Source organism: Homalodisca vitripennis, chromosome 1 (assembly GCF_021130785.1).
Source record: "Homalodisca vitripennis isolate AUS2020 chromosome 1, UT_GWSS_2.1, whole genome shotgun sequence".
In the NCBI taxonomy this organism is placed as follows: domain Eukaryota; kingdom Metazoa; phylum Arthropoda; class Insecta; order Hemiptera; family Cicadellidae; genus Homalodisca; species Homalodisca vitripennis.
The window spans coordinates 156,641,465-156,659,689 of NC_060207.1; the positions used below are offsets into that span (position 1 = coordinate 156,641,465).

The 18,225-nt window shown below is 34.4% G+C and overlaps 1 protein-coding gene across 5 annotated transcripts in view; it reads right to left on the bottom strand.

Moving 5' to 3' along the window:
- LOC124374424 (inner centromere protein-like) overlaps positions 1–18,225 on the bottom strand; it is a 71,549-nt gene that overhangs the window by 47,188 nt on the left and 6,136 nt on the right. For 4 of the 5 annotated variants that reach the window (XM_046832661.1, XM_046832640.1, XM_046832644.1 and 1 more), the window contains exons 3-6: positions 11,769–11,889; positions 9,777–9,931; positions 8,614–8,734; positions 3,188–3,343 (exon numbers count right to left, since the gene is read on the bottom strand). In XM_046832661.1, the coding sequence (XP_046688617.1) occupies positions 3,188–3,343; positions 8,614–8,734; positions 9,777–9,931; positions 11,769–11,889 (553 nt within the window). The remainder of the gene's footprint in view (positions 1–3,187; positions 3,344–8,613; positions 8,735–9,776; positions 9,932–11,768; positions 11,890–18,225) is intronic. The other variant, XM_046832655.1, reaches the window with a different exon arrangement.

Below are 18,225 nucleotides of genomic sequence, written 5' to 3' on the forward strand. Positions count from 1 at the left end.
CATGAGTGTGTCAACAAACATTTTATATACCTAATAACTCACCTTTCTGTGCTGCTCGGAAAATACATGTATCCAATAGAAAAAAAAGAGAACAAATAATTACCAACACAGCACTACCATGGGGCAGACTGCAGCCCAGCAATGCAGGTGAGAGGCCTGCAGTAAAAGAACTTTTGGTAAGAGACCACAATTTTGCCGGTACACAAGGTCGGTTCAGTACAACTTTGTTTGATCTTTTGGGAACACAAGCCTAAGAACACTACTCTACTACAAAAGAATTAGCAGATTCAGGGAAAGGAATATATTTTTAAAACTACAAGTCATAACCTCTACCTACTACTTTTAAATAATAAAAAATGGTAGCTTATAAAATGAGCTTCCAGAATACATTCCATTAACATAAAAATGTAAGGATATATATTTAGGGAAAATTTATTGATATAATTTATAATTGTATGGATAAAATAAATATTCACGATCGACTATTAGCTGTCGAGCAGCTGACGTCCACGTATACAATAAGCAGAAATGTTGCCGTTACAAATTACGATTTTCAATTAAAATACTATTTATAAATCACACTATTTTGTTAAGGTATGTTTCTAAATAGTTTTTATACACAAAGAACTACAAAAACACGTTTTAGCAATTGATAATTCGCGTACTGGCGATCAGCCATTGTCCCTGGATAGATTTATTGGATTCATAGAGTGAAATGTAATTTTTCCAAGAATATCTTAAGCACTTCTGATAGTATCAGAATCGAGTGAAAAGAGCCACGGTATCAAGTAAAGGAATCGATCCATCCCCAGTAAATATTCCAGCCACATTATAAAAATGTAAAGATAATCTACATGTTTTTCCGGAGCCCTAAATTGATACATAGTCCATGCTTTTCCAGATTCCTGTCACTGGTAATCCTGGTTCCAGTCCCGTGAATGTACTGTGGCTGGGTTTACACTGACAAGTAAAGTTGTGAGAGAATTTGTACTTCTACTGTCGCACAATGTGAAACAACATAAGCAATGTTATTTGTCAGAACTGTTAGAAGTACTTGCTACGGCTTTAACGCTGGTTGTTGCGGGAATCAATACAAAGTCTGTTCACAAACAGCAAATTTTTAATAGAAATTTTAATTGCCGATACTGCTCTCCAGTTCTTGCAAACAACTGTTTGACATTGGATGCTGCAATACTTGCAAACTCTCTTGCACCCATTTAGAGTAGCGATTTTTATTTTCGGACAAAAACTTATACAACTTTTTGCCAGTGTAAACGCCGTTAGTTCAGTCAAGGTTTGGATATGACCGTGATATCAAAATATAACAACCCTTTCTTTGTTTCAACCTATGTAATCTGACAACCAATCGGAACATGTGTGAGTAGCAACTGTTCATAGACCAAACAGATCTCTGCCACAATAGAAGGGGAAAGCAGAGAGCGTTCGAATGGTGACTTACAGTTTAATGTTGTATTGTACAAAAGAAGAACCCTCAATGCTGCCCACCACAAATGTGAGCTGCAGGGCAGTACCACACGGTGCCACTGATCTACCGTAAACTCCAGACATTTAATTTTAATCTTGCTGCTCAGTCCTCAGCTCATTCTTTCATCGATGTGCATCATGTAGGATCCAAACGCCCCCTTCTCGACTTTACTCGTCATAAATTCACAATTTTCATCTTCAAAAAGTCTCTTATAAGGTCTGGTAAGAATCCAACTAACCATCTGGTGTACTCAAAAACCGGGTTCATCTCGTAACAAACCGTTAAACAGACAATATTCACCGAACCGAACTCTAGGCCTGTTTATAAGGTGAACACTACATTTTGACCTGTGCAATCTATCTAGCCCACGTCCGTTTCAAAATGCTATTTTCACTAAAAAAAATTTTAAAAAAACAAAAAAATAAAAGGAGAAAAAAAAAAACGGAGTTGGACAACTTCGTCTGGAGACCCCATTTCAGTGACTATAAATAAATCTTATTTACAAAACAACCCTTTTTATTGTGGCCACTATTTTTCTGCCACTCTACCGCTTACCCCTTGTATAGTGGCTGAGGTCTAAGATTGGTCGACCTATTTTAGTTGTTACGTGTTTGGGGGGCTTGCCGCGACACAGGGGTAAAACTAACAAAGACATAGTTCACTACACTAATAAAGGCAACCTTGGATCAATTTGTCAGATATGGGGCTCATAAACATATGTCGAACTTCATTCACAACTTAGCATAATATGCCGTGTAAAATTAAATGATTCAAGATCAATCAGGTTCTGATTCTAGTTGCTGTCAATTTATTTGTGGATTTCGTGAGTTCTTAGAGACAGAAAAATTGTTTTCGAGATTTTCTTGGTTTGGTTATTTCCGGCTTCCGGTTTTCCTAGTTGGGAGGCCACCCTGAAAAATGAAAAGCTGAAAGAGACTGTTATGAACAAACACATAATACAATAAACGAAGTTGCTGATCATGTTGGTATATCAATTAGTTATGTCATATATTTTAATATGAACTACAAATTGTTAAATTATGACAAAAACAAAGTTGCATAGACAGTTGATAACAAGTATATCAAATGAAGTCCACGATGATATAGAACTATTACAGGTCATAACAGGTGACATAAGTATGTGTGAATCAGTTACACTTTTATTAAAATTTATTGGTATATGTTCTTTTTTGATTAAAGTAACAGAGTACACGGTCTAGCATGTTTAGCATGTTATAACCTGAAAACTAGAGGACTTTGAGGACCCAAGATGACAGTTACTTTCTAAAGTTACTAAAACAATTATTTTATAACAAAAATTAAATTTTGAATTGAAAACTACCATAATCTATAATTAAAGTATACTAGTTGCACATTTACTATGAAAAAACTTTCATGAACAAAAGTGATTTATATCTACACTGTATGTACTTGTATTAAAATTAGGCTCTGATGAAATCATACATAAAAACCAAATTTCTATCATACTTTTTTACAAATTAAATTATTAAATGTTTAAGAAACTGTTAAAATTGTCTCTTTCCACCGTGAACTTTTTTAGTAAATTTAACAAAATAGTATTGGCAAAAACACATGTATTCTGAATACAACTGCTCAGAATCTGGTAGACCTGCAAGATTAATTTGTAAGTATTATTAAAAAGTGTACAGTAGATCTTTTAAGAGTTACAAAAGGACTTACTCTCAGCTCTGTTCTTTGTAAACAATTTTATTGTGGGTGTGTTTATTCGTTCTAATACCACTTCACAAACTTGTACATTATACCCATTGACTACTTGTTCATCTATCATCAGATTATCATTTTGCATTTGGTCATCTCCTCCTTCTCTTGAACTACCTGAAAATTATATAAAATTCTGATTGGAGAAATACTAGCCTACCATGGTACTCTGTCCCAATATTAAGGTTTCGGCTCAACATTGAATGCTGCAGAATATCTACAGCAGTCGTTAAAAACTAAATAGAATAAAACAGTGGTAGAATTTGATTGCATAAAAAAATTCCATCGCACAATTGAGGTTTTATCATGTAACAATTTATAACTATCATGAAAAACTATTAAAAAGTCTTATTAATTTTTTCATAATGTTTTAACATAACAATTCCTCTTCTCTAATGTTATTTATAAATTTAATTTTAATCTAAATTATTTCTTTCCTTCTTATTTTAGAAATAAATAATTCCAAAAATCAGTATAAATTTAATTCATGTGCAATATTTAATCAAGTATTTTTCAATAACTCGGTTATAGTTGTCAAATCATCCTAATTTCTAACTATTTTTCATATAGTTAATCACCAAATTTCATTTCACAATGTTCTGGAAAGTTTAAATAAGTATCTAAATTATATTAAGTTAGTTTTATAAATGACAAATCTATAGATTAATTGTCACTCGTATTTATGCACTAACACCTTCACTGCTGGTCTATACTGAGTGGCACCGAATATAGCACTGCCTCTGGGCTGTAAGGCGTCTGTCACAGTCAACACGTTAAACTACTGTACAATACTTGTCTAGCTATAATACATGTAGTTAACATCTTCACTGCTGGTCTATATTGAGTGGCACCGAATATAGCACTGCCTCTGGGCTGTAAGGCGTGTTTGTCACAGTCAACACGTTAAACTACTGTACAATACTTGTCTAGCTATAATACATGTAGTTAACATCTTCACTGCTGGTCTATACTGAGTGGCACCGAATATAGCACTGCCTCTGGGCTGTAAGGCGTTTGTCACAGTCAACACGTTAAACTACTGTACAATACTTGTCTAGCTATAATACATGTAGTTAACATCTTCACTGCTGGTCTATACTGAGTGGCACCGAATATAGCACTGCCTCTGGGCTGTAAGGCGTTTGTCACAGTCAACACGTTAAACTACTGTACAATACTTGTCTAGCTATAATACATGTAGTTAACATCTTCACTGCTGGTCTATACTGAGTGGCACCGAATATAGCACTGCCTCTGGGCTGTAAGGCGTTTGTCACAGTCAACACGTTAAACTACTGTACAATACTTGTCTAGCTATAATACATGTAGTTAACATCTTCACTGCTGGTCTATACTGAGTGGCACCGAATATAGCACTACTGGTCTATACTGCTGGTCTATACTGAGTGGCACCGAATATAGCACTGCCTCTGGGCTGTAAGGCGTTTGTCACAGTCAACACGTTAAACTACTGTACAATACTTGTCTAGCTATAATACATGTAGTTAACATCTTCACTGCTGGTCTATACTGAGCAACACTGAACTTAGAACTAAGCCTCTACGCCATAGGTATATTATTTTGAATAGTCTAAACACTATTTACTATTATGTAGTTATTGTTTATAAATGACTTCACCTGCAAATACACTAATACATGTTTTTAATGTCAACTTGTTTTTCTAAGGTTTTGGGGCATCCTCAATGGCCAGCAAAAATTTTAAATATTGACAAAATTACCTGAAAACCTACTACCAAGTACAAGGTTGAAGGTTTTGGAACTAATGAAACAGCTATTGTTAATAAAATTATTAATTGTGCCACTATGAGGGCAATAATACTAAATTTCCTCTAGAATCTCTTGCACTGAGACGCTATAAATTAGTATTAACAGAAATAGCAAAGGCCTGGGTGTTAACTATTCTCCTGTAATAAATTTACATAAAATACCAAATGCTGCATGTAATCTCTTCTAAACATTCCACCAAAGATAAAATTTCTCATACCATCAAAAACCTAATTCAAAATGAGAAATTGTATATCAGCTTAAATAAACCCTCTGTTTCAGAATACAAAAAGGCTAGTTAACAAACCAATATAAAACAGATGCTTCTGTGAATACTATGATTAACCTTCATCTAAACTATATACTGTCACAGATCAATGTATTTCTTTGGAGGAAACCCTCGTTAAATAAGAAACAAAGAGTAACGATAACGACTTTCACACATAATGTAAGTGTTCAACAAATAAAAAAGAAAATCTAAGTCTTTAGATACAAAGTGAAGCTTTTAAAAATGACAACGAACTATTATCAGAAAAAAAATCAGGATACTAAAATCAGAATCAAATCATCATAATTGTCTAAATACATTGAACAAGCCATGGATCCATTTCTCATTTTAGGTTATTCAAGAACTAATCCTACCACTGCAATATCTTTCAAGTTTAGAGACAACCACCCAAAACTCAAGATGGAAGGAAATCAGAAGCTAAATCTAAACTTATTATTTTGGCTGATAGCCACAGTAAATATCCATGCAAGCTAATTGAACAAAAATCCTCAGTAAGTGCTAGCTCCTTTTTAAGAACCGGAACAAAGTATGATAGGGTCACTTAAGAAGTTGAGCAGCTCACAGAAAGACTTACGCACCACCTTCTGATTCATCACTGGTACAAACAACATCCATAGCACAATCTTAAAAAGACTTACTGACAATATTGGAACACTGATAAATAATATAGAACATACTAATTTACAGTACAGTACCCAGGAGTCATGACAAGACAAACCTTGACCTCAAAATGACAATAAAATGACTACAAATCTAAAACTTAAAATATATTAGTGTACCTCCCAAATATAAAACCTCTCAAAATTAAACTGGTCTATGCATTATACTGTAAGTGAATGTAGTAGGATCTACAGAGTAAGTTACATTTTTTGGACACAGAGATGTTGTTTCTATTGAATACCTGAGAATAGCATATTTTGGAATATTTCTATATCATATTCCTTATGGATATTACTCTGCGGTCATTCTTATCATGTTAAAGAAATTGTGATGATACCAAAGAGGGTTTTAAGAACAATTTGTAGAATTCTTATAACACTGTAAACCACTATTTATTCATTTAAAAATACTCAAATTTGTAAATCTATTAACTTTAAATCAAATATTATACATAAATAGTGATCTGCACTTATTTTACAATCAGATGATATTTTTATAATAGGCTACTAGAAATCGGGATAAGCTTGATATGCCACAGCACAGATTGGCCAAAGTAGGTTCATCTCACAAGATGAAAATATTGCTTTCTCTAATAAACTTGATGTGATTTCTTAACTGCTTCCGTTAAGATATACAAAAATAAATACTACACTGTCTAAAACAAAGTCCATTTTATAATAATCAAGAGGAGTTTTTAGATCATGATATAGATATGTTTTGATTTTAAATAACTATAAGTCTCAGGATTCACAGTTAATAACACAGATAAGAGAATACCAAGAAGGATTCAGGAAGGGAAACCATGCAGTGAACAAATTAGGAACTTGAAAATATCAATAACACCACTGCAAAATTTATTGACTTAAAGAAGGCCTATGACTAGAGAGAGTCTATTCAGTACACTAAGAGAAGTGGAAGTTGATATTAAGACTAGAGAACTAATTTAAGAAACATTAAAAACTACAGTTTGATATTTAAAGTTATGGAGGGGTTATCAGAATCATTCAAAATTAAGACAGGGTTGAGGCAGGGTAGGCTGTCCATTGTCCATTCTATTTAACACAGTTCCAGAAAAAAATATTTAGAACATGGGAAAAAAGAAGTCAAGTGGATACAGATGAGGAAGCACAAAGAAAGAGCCACATACAGTTTTATATCAATAAAACCTAATTTAGTTTCAAAAATATAATGCTTTCAAGAATAAGTCTCCAATAGCAAACATATTAAAATTCTTTTTCTAAGAAGACAGAATGATAAGATTCCTAAAATGTTTTGACCTAGTATAATAAAACAAACAACAAGGAAACTGCACCAATTTGAGACGTAATGAAGATGAAGACAGACAAAAGTCTACACTTTGATTTGACACACCCAAACATAAGACTTACTAACTTAAAACCTGAGCTCATTTCAGGCATTCTGCATATGTTTTCATATATGGTTTAAATGTTTTAATGCTTAAAGCAATAATGATAATTTTGTTGTTGATTTATTTCTTATAATATTCACTTTTATGTCATATAAGCACAAAATGTTTTTAATTTGTTTTTTATCCACTAAAATTATATTCACTTATAAAATTTTGACTGTATTATTTCCAAATTTTAGTCCAATATCTGCATTTTGGCAGAATTTACAATTGTTTTGAAAATACTTACCTAGGCAATAAAATTATCTATGCACATTGTAAAAACTATCAACTTTACCTAAACTACATTTTTTTGCTTTATTTTTGCTTATTATTATGCATTAAAGATTTATTTTCTTAAAAAGATTGCGTTGTTCCAAAATATTTTGGCTTATGTGGTAAAATGTTGCAGATATAAGTTGCAGATTACCCAAACGAAAATAAAAAATACATTATATCAGCACTTAAATATGAACAAACAAAGAAAGAAGCAATATAATTAAACATAAAAACTATAATCATCTTCTGAAACAGAACAAGAAACTGGTAATTTTTTGTTTCAAGTTTGTTATTGACGATGGAAGGTTTGAAAGGATAACAGGATTTCGGACATTTGCCATCGTTATAGGTTATAAAAGGTTATCAAAATGTTATCAAAATCCTGTTATCCTTTCAAACTGGTAATTACGCAGCTGAAACACAACTTATGTGCAGTCATCATTTGTTGACAACAGCTGATAATGAGTGAAGTTTATTTTATCATTTTCTTAACAGAATTAAAATAATTTAAAATATTGTTATATTAAGGTACAATTGTTAATAAATTAACACAAAAATACTTTATTTTATTAAAAATTATATCATTATTTAAAATGCAGTTTTCTAAACATGCAACATATTGGATGTGCTTTCCAAAGGATTAAAGAAACTTACAAACATAACATGCTTATTTTTAGTGTTTTAGAACTATTCATTAATGTTTAGATTTTAGAAGGTTAATTTTGCCAAGAAAGCTTTAATTTTGGACTGACAAATATAGAACAGTCACTGAATTTGTAATTAGTTAATAACAGAGTAGTATGCTATATTTGTGTAATTTTTAGTTCTCCTTGATACTCAACTTTTTTTTGTCTGCGGTCATGCACAACATTATTCTAAATAATCAAGAGTTTTACCAAAGAGAGATATGTAAATAAAATATTTACTCTCTACGCAAATTTTAAATAACAAAGTTTAGTTACGTGCCTGCAGATTGCTTCTGGCGAGTTTTTCTGCATTTTGCTTGTTTGTCATCGAAGTCTGTCGGTCTTCTTAGTTTTGTTGCTTTCATAAAGCTCTGCACCTGAGCTAACTTCTGCCCTGCAGCCTAAAGTCAAAAAATTTAGTTAACGTTAAAACATGTAGTAACAGAAATCTATCTGAAATTTGTACAACTTTATAAAGGAGGCAATAATTTTAATTACCCTCATAACACGTCAGTATAAAGGAGATATTTTAATCATGAATAAAGAGAATACTATTAATCCCTCAAGTGCTAACTATATCACTTTAAAGTGCTGGCCCATTTTCAAGCATATGTCATGTTATTCTTTTTTTAATTACGTTATAAATACAAAAATGCAATCAAATATCAAGTAATATGTATAATCTTTTCACGATATATGTTCTATTAATATGGTAAAGTAAAACTAAAATATTTACCATTTGGGGTTTAGAAAGATAGTCTAGTTGACTGGCAGAGCACAAAATATTTAAGGTAAGTTATAAATGTTTTCATAATTCAGTAATGAAACCTCCAAAATATATAAATTATAAATTTTATTCAAAATAACATAAATGCTGTAGGTACCAAAACTTTTTGAACAAAACTACTTGTAAAAGTTTTGAAAACATAGCCGTGTGTGGAGAGATCGTTAATCAACAAGGTTACATGTCTTACCTTCCAAGAATGACTGGAAGCCACCACCATCCTTGTACCAAAATTGTTGAAATCTGCAGTGATTACTAACCAGAATTACAAATTTTAATTTTATACAAATCAAGGTATTACATAAAGGTATGCACCAGACAAAAGGAGTTTGTAAAAGCGAGCTGACACCTAGTGAAATGGTGAAGATCAATTTGACTATCACCATCAGTCACCTTATACTTAATGTAATCTCATAGTGTGGTTGTTGTACTTAAACACTAAAGACTAAAGAGACTAAACAAAATCGAAACAACAGAAGCTCACCTCTGTCATGAAAGACAGAATAGTTGTACTATATTAATGCTGGCTCAATCAAATTTTGGATTGTGGCTCTACATTTTATGACATTATTTATAAAAAAAACATGTCAGAAGAATTTGATGCAAATTTATAGCTCATTTACTAAATAACAAATAAAGACAATAACACTTTTTATTACCTGAGCTGCAGCTCTTCGGCTTTTAGAGGACGTGCTGGAGGAAACAGAATCATCAAGTAAGCCACTATCAGAGTCCCTTGTTACACTAGCGGTAGATTGTTTGATAGGTCTGCCTCGCTTCTTCTTCTCTCCTACAACGGGAAGCTTGAACACTTCTAAAACACCAGCACAGTGGTTTTAAGAATATTTGTAAATCAAAAATTATAAACAAATATATAGTATAGTAAAGATCTTGTGTGTATGTGAGATAAAAATATCTCATGAAATGTTAACGATCTTGCTCGAATAATATTTTGTACACATAAGATTTAACTTAAATCATTATGTTTTTCACCTTTATTGCAGTTACAGGATACAAGGCTCTGGTCAATAAGTATCGGGACTGGTTCACCATATCCTCAACGGAGCAGTAGAGGGGGTCCAACCGGTTGGCCTCGGTAGAGGGGTTTCCCACCATTCAGGTGCACTTAATTCTGTCGCCTGAGGGTATGTATTGAGATCAGAGGTGGATTTTGTGACATGTGATTTTTTATGCTGTCATCGCACCAGCATGGAGCAAACCGTCAAGCAGCACTACACCGTGCTTTCCATGTCACATGGGGCAACAATAAACTAAGCCGGAACTACGAAACAATGCACACATCTAATATGATGTTAGACCTAAATATACCAATCAGGCTACAGGGCTAATGGAATAATACTACAAAATAAATTATATTACTTGTATGAAAGGGCTAACGCTTATTTAAAAGTGTGTTTTAACTGTTATTATTAGTGTGTTAATAATGAATTGGGTTCTACAGGCCATCAATATATCTAGTTTTTATCTTATATATTATGTTTAAACTAAAAATATTGTCATTATATTATATACAAAAATATTTTAATCCTTACAATCAATTTTTAAAAGCTTCGTTCTGCAGATTTTGGCACACAACATAAGTTGATTAGAAATGTTACTTATGTTATAACTTTATTCCTCTCAGCAGAATAGCTATTTCAGCAGTCTTCTTTTTAGTATAAACATGTTTATGTGACTCTTATAAACATTTTTAGAGTCTGTTGGTAGGTCTTAAAAATAACTAAAATTTAGTTATGTAAAGATTAAGAAAATGTATAGAGGTCTTCAGAGTTTAGCTCCCTTACCACTCGATTGTAATAAGTCGTTGTTTAAGCTATACTGTATATAACTCAAAAATAAATTAGGTACATTCAACTTCTTACTACAAAATAATATTTTGAATTAAATAAAAATGAACAATGATAATGCTAATATACAGAAGTGTCAGTTATAATCTAACACTAATAGCTATAACTTGTTGAAATTCACCCAAAAGCCTATTACTACACGTTTTATAATCTCTTTATTTTTCACATTCTCACTCCTCCCCAAGACATTATTAACAGATGGAATTCTACTTCGTGTTTCATCATGGACATTTGTATACATTTTATTGGACTGCTTAACCTAGTTTCATATCATTCCATCTCTCTTTGCACTTTCACTGTAATTTTACGTTAGATTTCATTTGTCTTAAAATTTTTGCATTAAAAACTGAATAACAGACCAAATCTCAATTATCGGATTAATAAATTGTTTTTAATTTATATACTAAAGATAAGTGTACATGAACAGAGTAACACTACAGTGGCATTATACCGAAACAGTAATTTCTAAACAGGCCTTGTACTCTGAAAACATTTTTGTTTGTGAATGATTTTTCACCCTTTTTACAAATTCACCAATAAAAAAATTGTTCTTTCTCCTGAATTCACAAAAATGAAAGAAGAAGTTGGTTGTATGTGTTGACTACGACCCAGTGACGATAACTGAATAGAAACTGACAAGTAAAGCTAGTGAGTAAAGAAACTGTTTATAAACTAAGTTGAGTTACAAAATACAATCCACAAGTTTTTAAGAACATCATACAACCACACACTCTTCTTTTAAATCTAACATGTCTATTCTATGTAATAAGAAAGTATTCTTACCATCATGATTTTTGTCTTCATTAACTGCATTCTCATCAGTTTTTTCATTGCCTTTTGATTTGATTGTAATTAAATTGTTCTGAACACAATGAAGTATGAAATCTAACTCTTCAAAAGTATCCTGCATAACAAAAATAACAATAATTTATATTTAAAATATTACAAATTTTATTTTATTATAAATCTGTTAGGTTCACTGCATGTATTGATATCACATAAGGCCTCACATGCTAGACCTTTGATCTTAGAAAAAGATTTCACTATTATCGCTCAAAGAAACTTAGTTTAAGGATAAATTATTGTATACATGTGTGTATGTACACGTGTGCACGTGCAGGTGTGTGCAGAATGATCTGGAAACACTGTAACCTTCCATTAAACACTGGTGAGCCATTAAATTTTGTGTTAGGCTGGGTGAATCTATGACTCTGACTTTTCAAGCTACAAAAATATTAAACATTCATTATCAAGAGCCCAAGTTTAACAGTAACATAAAGCATTTTTAGAGAACTGTTTTTTTTTTTTTTTTTTTTTTTTCCCCCTTGGGGCGGCCTACTGCCATGCACTTAAGCCTCAAGGGCTTTTTGCGCACCCCGGAAACACACCATGAGGCCCACCAGTCTACAACTTCAGCAGTTCAACAAACCGTCGAAAACAATCTATCAAGTCCTCCTGGAAAATTCACCACCCCTGTCCAAACTACCAAAGATGGCATACCGCTCTCTTGCTATTGCAGGCAATCAAAGAGCAGGTGCACAGCAGTCTCCTCCTGCTCATTACACCTTCCACAGAGCGGATCCTCCTGAAGGATGCCGACTCTGTGAAGATGCTTCCTCAGGTGACCATGCCCCGTAATGAGACCAATGACCTTGGAAGACATTGATCTGTTTAATGAGAGAAGGTCCGAAGCCACCCTGGAGGAAGGTGACTGTAATACCATTCTACTCACTCTCAAACCTGGATGCAACCTCCACCTTCTCCCATGCTCCGCGCGAATCCATTTCGAGACAACCCTAGAGGATTCACACCTTGGAACACCGCAGAACGGTTGAGGGCCCGTCATAATTGTCGCTGAGCCCTGGTTGGCCAGGGCATCAGCTCTTTCGTTCTCAAGAATCCCCTCATGACCAGGAACCCAACAAACAGTTACATTGTTGATTCTGGCAAGGGAGGAAACGGCCTGATAGCAATCCCAAACCAGTTTGGATTTGATCACGCAAGAATCCAGCGCGATCAGCGCTGCCTGATTGTCCGTGAAAATATTAATCGTCTTGCTCCTGTATCGCAGACGAAGATTCTCACGATCACATTCCATAATAGCTGTGACCTCCGCTTGAAAGACTGTCGGATACGGACCCATAGGGACCACCAGCTCCCTACATGGTCTCACTCCCAGAATTCCAGCGCCTGTGCCGCTTTTTGTTTTAGAGCCGTCTGTGAACCATTCGAGCTCCGCTGGTGGAAGAGGTTTCCTTCCCTCTGACCAATCATCCCTTGAGGGTAAAATATTCCTAAAGGGTTTGTCAAAGGAAAATGTTTGTGGCATCTGATCAGAGATCATGTGCAGAACATCCTCCTGTATCAGAGTGCTAATTCTGCAGTGCTCACCACTGCAGCCCGACCAGAGTCCCATCTGCTGAAGATAGTAGGCACTCCTCCTGGCCATAGCCCGAATGACAATGTCCAGGGGGGCGAGGTTAAGACAACAGTCCAGAGCCGCGCCTGGTGCACTAGGAAAAGCCCCAGTGATAGCAAGGCAGGCCATCCTTTGGATACCCGCCAGACGAGCTACCACCGTCTTGGCCTCCGTTTTTGGCCACCATACGACAGCTCCGTACATTAGTGCAGGTCTGACCACGGAAACATAAAGCCAGTACAAGAGCCTCGGCTTCAGTCCCCAGGGCCCACCTATCACACGTCTGCATTGCATTAGAGACCACTTCCCCCTGGCAATGACCCTTTCTAGATGAGGTCCCCAGTTTAGAACCCTATCTAGGATCACGCCCAGGTACTTGACCTCAGACTTCAGCTCAACGGGAGAGCCTTTGAATAGAAAGGGACCAATGCCCCTTAACTGAACTGAGAGTTAGTTGAAGATGAAGCTTGTTCTGGGAGGCCTTTAACATTTAATGCTCATAAGAACTTCGAACGATAGTATCTCCAGTGCTACAATTTCCCAAGACAGGACCTGCGGACAGGACCAGCGAACGCAAATAATACCTCGATGAATTCCGTGAACACTTAGACAAATGTAAAAAAAAGGAAAAAGTTATCTCAATTTCGATCAAACAACAGCAGAGTAGAAACCAAAGCTCAATCATCCCAATGGAAGCTGCCGCATGAGCCAAGACCGAGAAAAGCGCGCAAAGTTCAGCCGATTCCAGAGGCGTGGTGAATCATGAGTTCTTGCCACAGGGTAGAATTATCAATAAGGGAATATTATCTGCAAGTTACACACAATTTGCACGAAGCAATCTGCCAGAAACACCCGATAGGTGGATGAATAAAAATTGGCTTTTGTACCATGATAATACCCCTGCTCACACATCATAACTTGTGTGCATTTTTTTGCCGAAATAAACATACTAATGATGCCACAGCCACCGTATTCCCTAGATCTGGCCCTCTCTTGATTTTTTCTTGTTCCCGAAACTGAAGAGGCCCATGACAGGACGAAGCTACGCTATGATTGAAGGGATAAAGACGGCATCAAAGGAGGAGCTAAACAAGATCACAAAAAAACAACATTTTGAAGTGCTTCAAGGATTAGAAGAAACGTTGGCACAAGTCTATAATATCTAATGGGGAGTACTTTGAAGGGGACAAAATTTATATTGATAAAAAAATCAATAATATCCGTAAAAAACAAAACTTGCAATATTTTTAAACAGACATCCTATTTGATACCTTCGTTGAGCGGTCAATGGTATAGAACTTGATTTTGCTAAGGCTTTCAATCGTGTCTGTCATATCCTGTTGTTAAGAAAGCTCGAAATATTTAGAATTACCGGCAGACTGCTCGACTGAATCTCAAGTTACTTGCATGGTAGGACACTAAAAGTTCGCTTTAATGAAGCTCTCTTAGTCATTCAAAACCACATCTAGGGTTCCATAATGATCAATATTAGGTCCTCACCTGTTCAACATCTTCATTAATGATTTCACAAACCAGCTGCGTTGTAAGTACTTACTTTTAAACTGATGACATCAAACTTTATCAGAAAATGTCTTCGGCTAGTGACTGTGATCTTTTTCAAGCTGGACTGGATTGTATTGTGAAATGGTGTGGTACTAACTCAATGTCCCTTCGACTGCAATATTAGCCCTTATCAGTGTGAATAATTATCAGTGATGCTACCCTCATGCGTACATCAGAAGTGAGGGATCTAGATGTAATTTTTGTTAAATCTCTGAACTGGGAACATCAAGTTCATGCTTTCTGCACCAGAGAACTGCGTATTCTTGGCCTCACCCATCGCCTCCATAAATCATTCAAAAACATCCGACCTCATCTGGAGTACTTTAGTGTCTTCTGAGCTCCTCATCAGGCCTACCTAAAATCTAATCTCGAAAAGGTTCAAAATCGTTTCCTCCGCCTGGTTTGTACCCATCTTGGGTTCAGATAAGCCGATACACCCTTGCTTGGTACTGCTAGTCTTCAGATTCAGATTCTTTATTGGCTATTAAGTAACACAAATTACAATAAGCTTCGTCAAGTTAATACAGCTAAGTTATAATATTACTCATTATATTAATCTTCTCAATCTGTCATCTCTCAAGACAAGACTATTCAAGACATCATGTCCTTACACCGCTTGGTCAACTCCAAGGTGAACTGCTCCGACCTTCTATAGTGAATCGCATTCAGAGTGCTTGCCGGAACAAGATTATGTAATGTTTTTGCAAGACCAGTCGTTTTGACAAACAACGCGAGGAACAGTCCTCTGCTAAGGATGCAGGAGTGGACAAACTATCTCCGAGGACTTGGACCTCTTCCATGTGAAAAGTGGCCCCCTTCAGGAATCGTCTGCTGACTCTCCATTAAATACTATCACACACGCACTTTCACATTCACGTACCTCATGCTCCGATTACCATTTTCCACCATTAATTGTTAACACTGTTGTTGTTTTCCTCAATCCTCATTTTGTTGTTAACTTTGTTATTGTTTTCGTAGTTATTGCAAAATTATGCCTTTGTTATGATTTATTGTTAATTTATTAATATTTATCAGTTGTTATTTTTTTATTGCTGTTTCAAATGCTTGCCTTGTATTTTGTGATGTCTATCCTTATTCTTGTACGTTAATATTTCAATAGTCTATATTTATTAATAGTGTATTGTTGAAATGTCATTGTATATTGCAGGAGTACTATTATTATTGTTGATATATTTTGTTCATCTTTTGCAAATTGTCACATTATATTATTGTTGTATTGAATTGACAGATGACGTTGGAATAAAGATAGTTTGAAGATTTCAATAAATAGAGAAGGATGGTAAAGAATTAAAGGGATCTAAGCTTAAACCATTCAACATAGCGTCCAACTGAAGGTAGAATTTTACACTTACTCAAATGGATACACATTTTCCAGAGAGCCGCCAGAAATTGGTTTTTTTATACCACTTTGGTTCATTAAGACCTATAATTTAAGGTATTACCAATGGGTCATCCCATTAAAAATTGATTAGTTTCAACCTACCTTCCATTTTGGATTTAAATCATATATTGTAGTTAATGATGGGTTGTTATTCAATCCTTATGGTAGTTCCATGTCTGGTATACTACCATACCATTGATAACCATGATAGACATGAGGCTGCAAGGGAGAAGGGGGGATTTCATAGCATGGGAAATGAGTTAAAATTTGGTTTTCATATAGACATTGTAGGTTTGTCCTTTTATCAAGTCTCTTCCTTGAACCCAACTCCAACATCTAGATTAGTCTCCTGATTATTTATGAGTGTCTCCTTATATTTTCAAATAAAGTGCATTATAATAATAGTTAATAGAAAGAAAAATTTTAATATCCTTATCACAGATTATCCAGTTTTGAAAAAGTTTGCTTTATTTAGGTTATTTTATATAATAAATGACCACAAATAGTATTCACTTGGATGAAAAAATTATGTTAACTAAATTTATTATAGACGGACAGTTATTGTACAGTAGTTTAACTAGTTAACTGCAGCAGACGCTCTAGTGCAAAGTAGTCTCCAGACACAAGACAAGAGCACTCAGTATAGATCAGTAGGGAAGGTATTAACCCTTCAAGATGATTTGATGGACGCTTCATATCATCCCAACATATTACCCACGTAACATATAATTCAACATGCTTTGCAGACGATTTATTGTGAATCAGAGCATTGCAAAATTGTAAATGAGCTATTTGCACATTCAATACATCAAGTCAAGATGACTGTGCTGTCTAAGACACTATTCTCAGACACAGGAGTTACACACTTGGAGTTGCAGATTAGATTCCCGTCCCTAACTTTAATGTTCTTTTTATTTGTTCTTTTTTTTATCTAGTGTACATTTATGAGTCATTTGGTCTGTAGTAAAGCTGGCAGGAAGGCCAAACTTAAATTAAAAATAATTGGATTGGGTGGAAGTTGATGGCCAAAGTATTCTTGTACATCCTAAGTGTACTACACTCAAAACTCCTATAATTTATAATTTTTTTTGTCTTTGATAAAAAATATTTTTTGTTTATATCACTTGATTTGTGTTGTATTTTTAAAGGTATTTATTATTAAATCATAACAATAAAAATAGCTTTTAAGGGTTAAATAACTTTTCTTTTAGACCATAATAACACCAAGCCATGTGATAAAACTACCATATCGAAGTGTAAACTATGTCTAGTAGGATTTTTTATTTGACAAAGTAACCAAATTGCATAATCTTAAATAATGTTTTCTTACAACATTCAAATGCGAGTTTTGTAATAGTTGTAAATTTGCTGCAACAATAAAAATAAATTTGAACAAAGTTTTGAATATTATTTTATACAATAGGCCTAACCATATTTTGGTAATCTTATGCACAATACACATACATATATGTTATCTCTTGAGCTTTTAATCTCAGGAATGGAGCTTTCCTTACACGATATTTATTAAAACTTTACAAATCAAGCTGTGTACATTTTGGAAAGTAAGTCCAGTTTCATTGTACCACCGTCACAGCACTGCGGTAGCTTCCACGTATGCATGTAAGTCTTCTTTTTCACTAGCTCTTAACTAATGCCATTTTTGTAGTATTACCTAATTGTTGTGGACGTTTATAATGTTTTAGACAATTACTCCGACTATGATTCCGCTGACTATGAGATTAGTTCTGTAATTTGATTTTTCAACACAAACAATGTGAAACCAGCTGAAATAATTGTCAATTAAAGACATTTACAGTAAAGACAAGATAAGCAAATGGAATGATGGGAAAATGGGT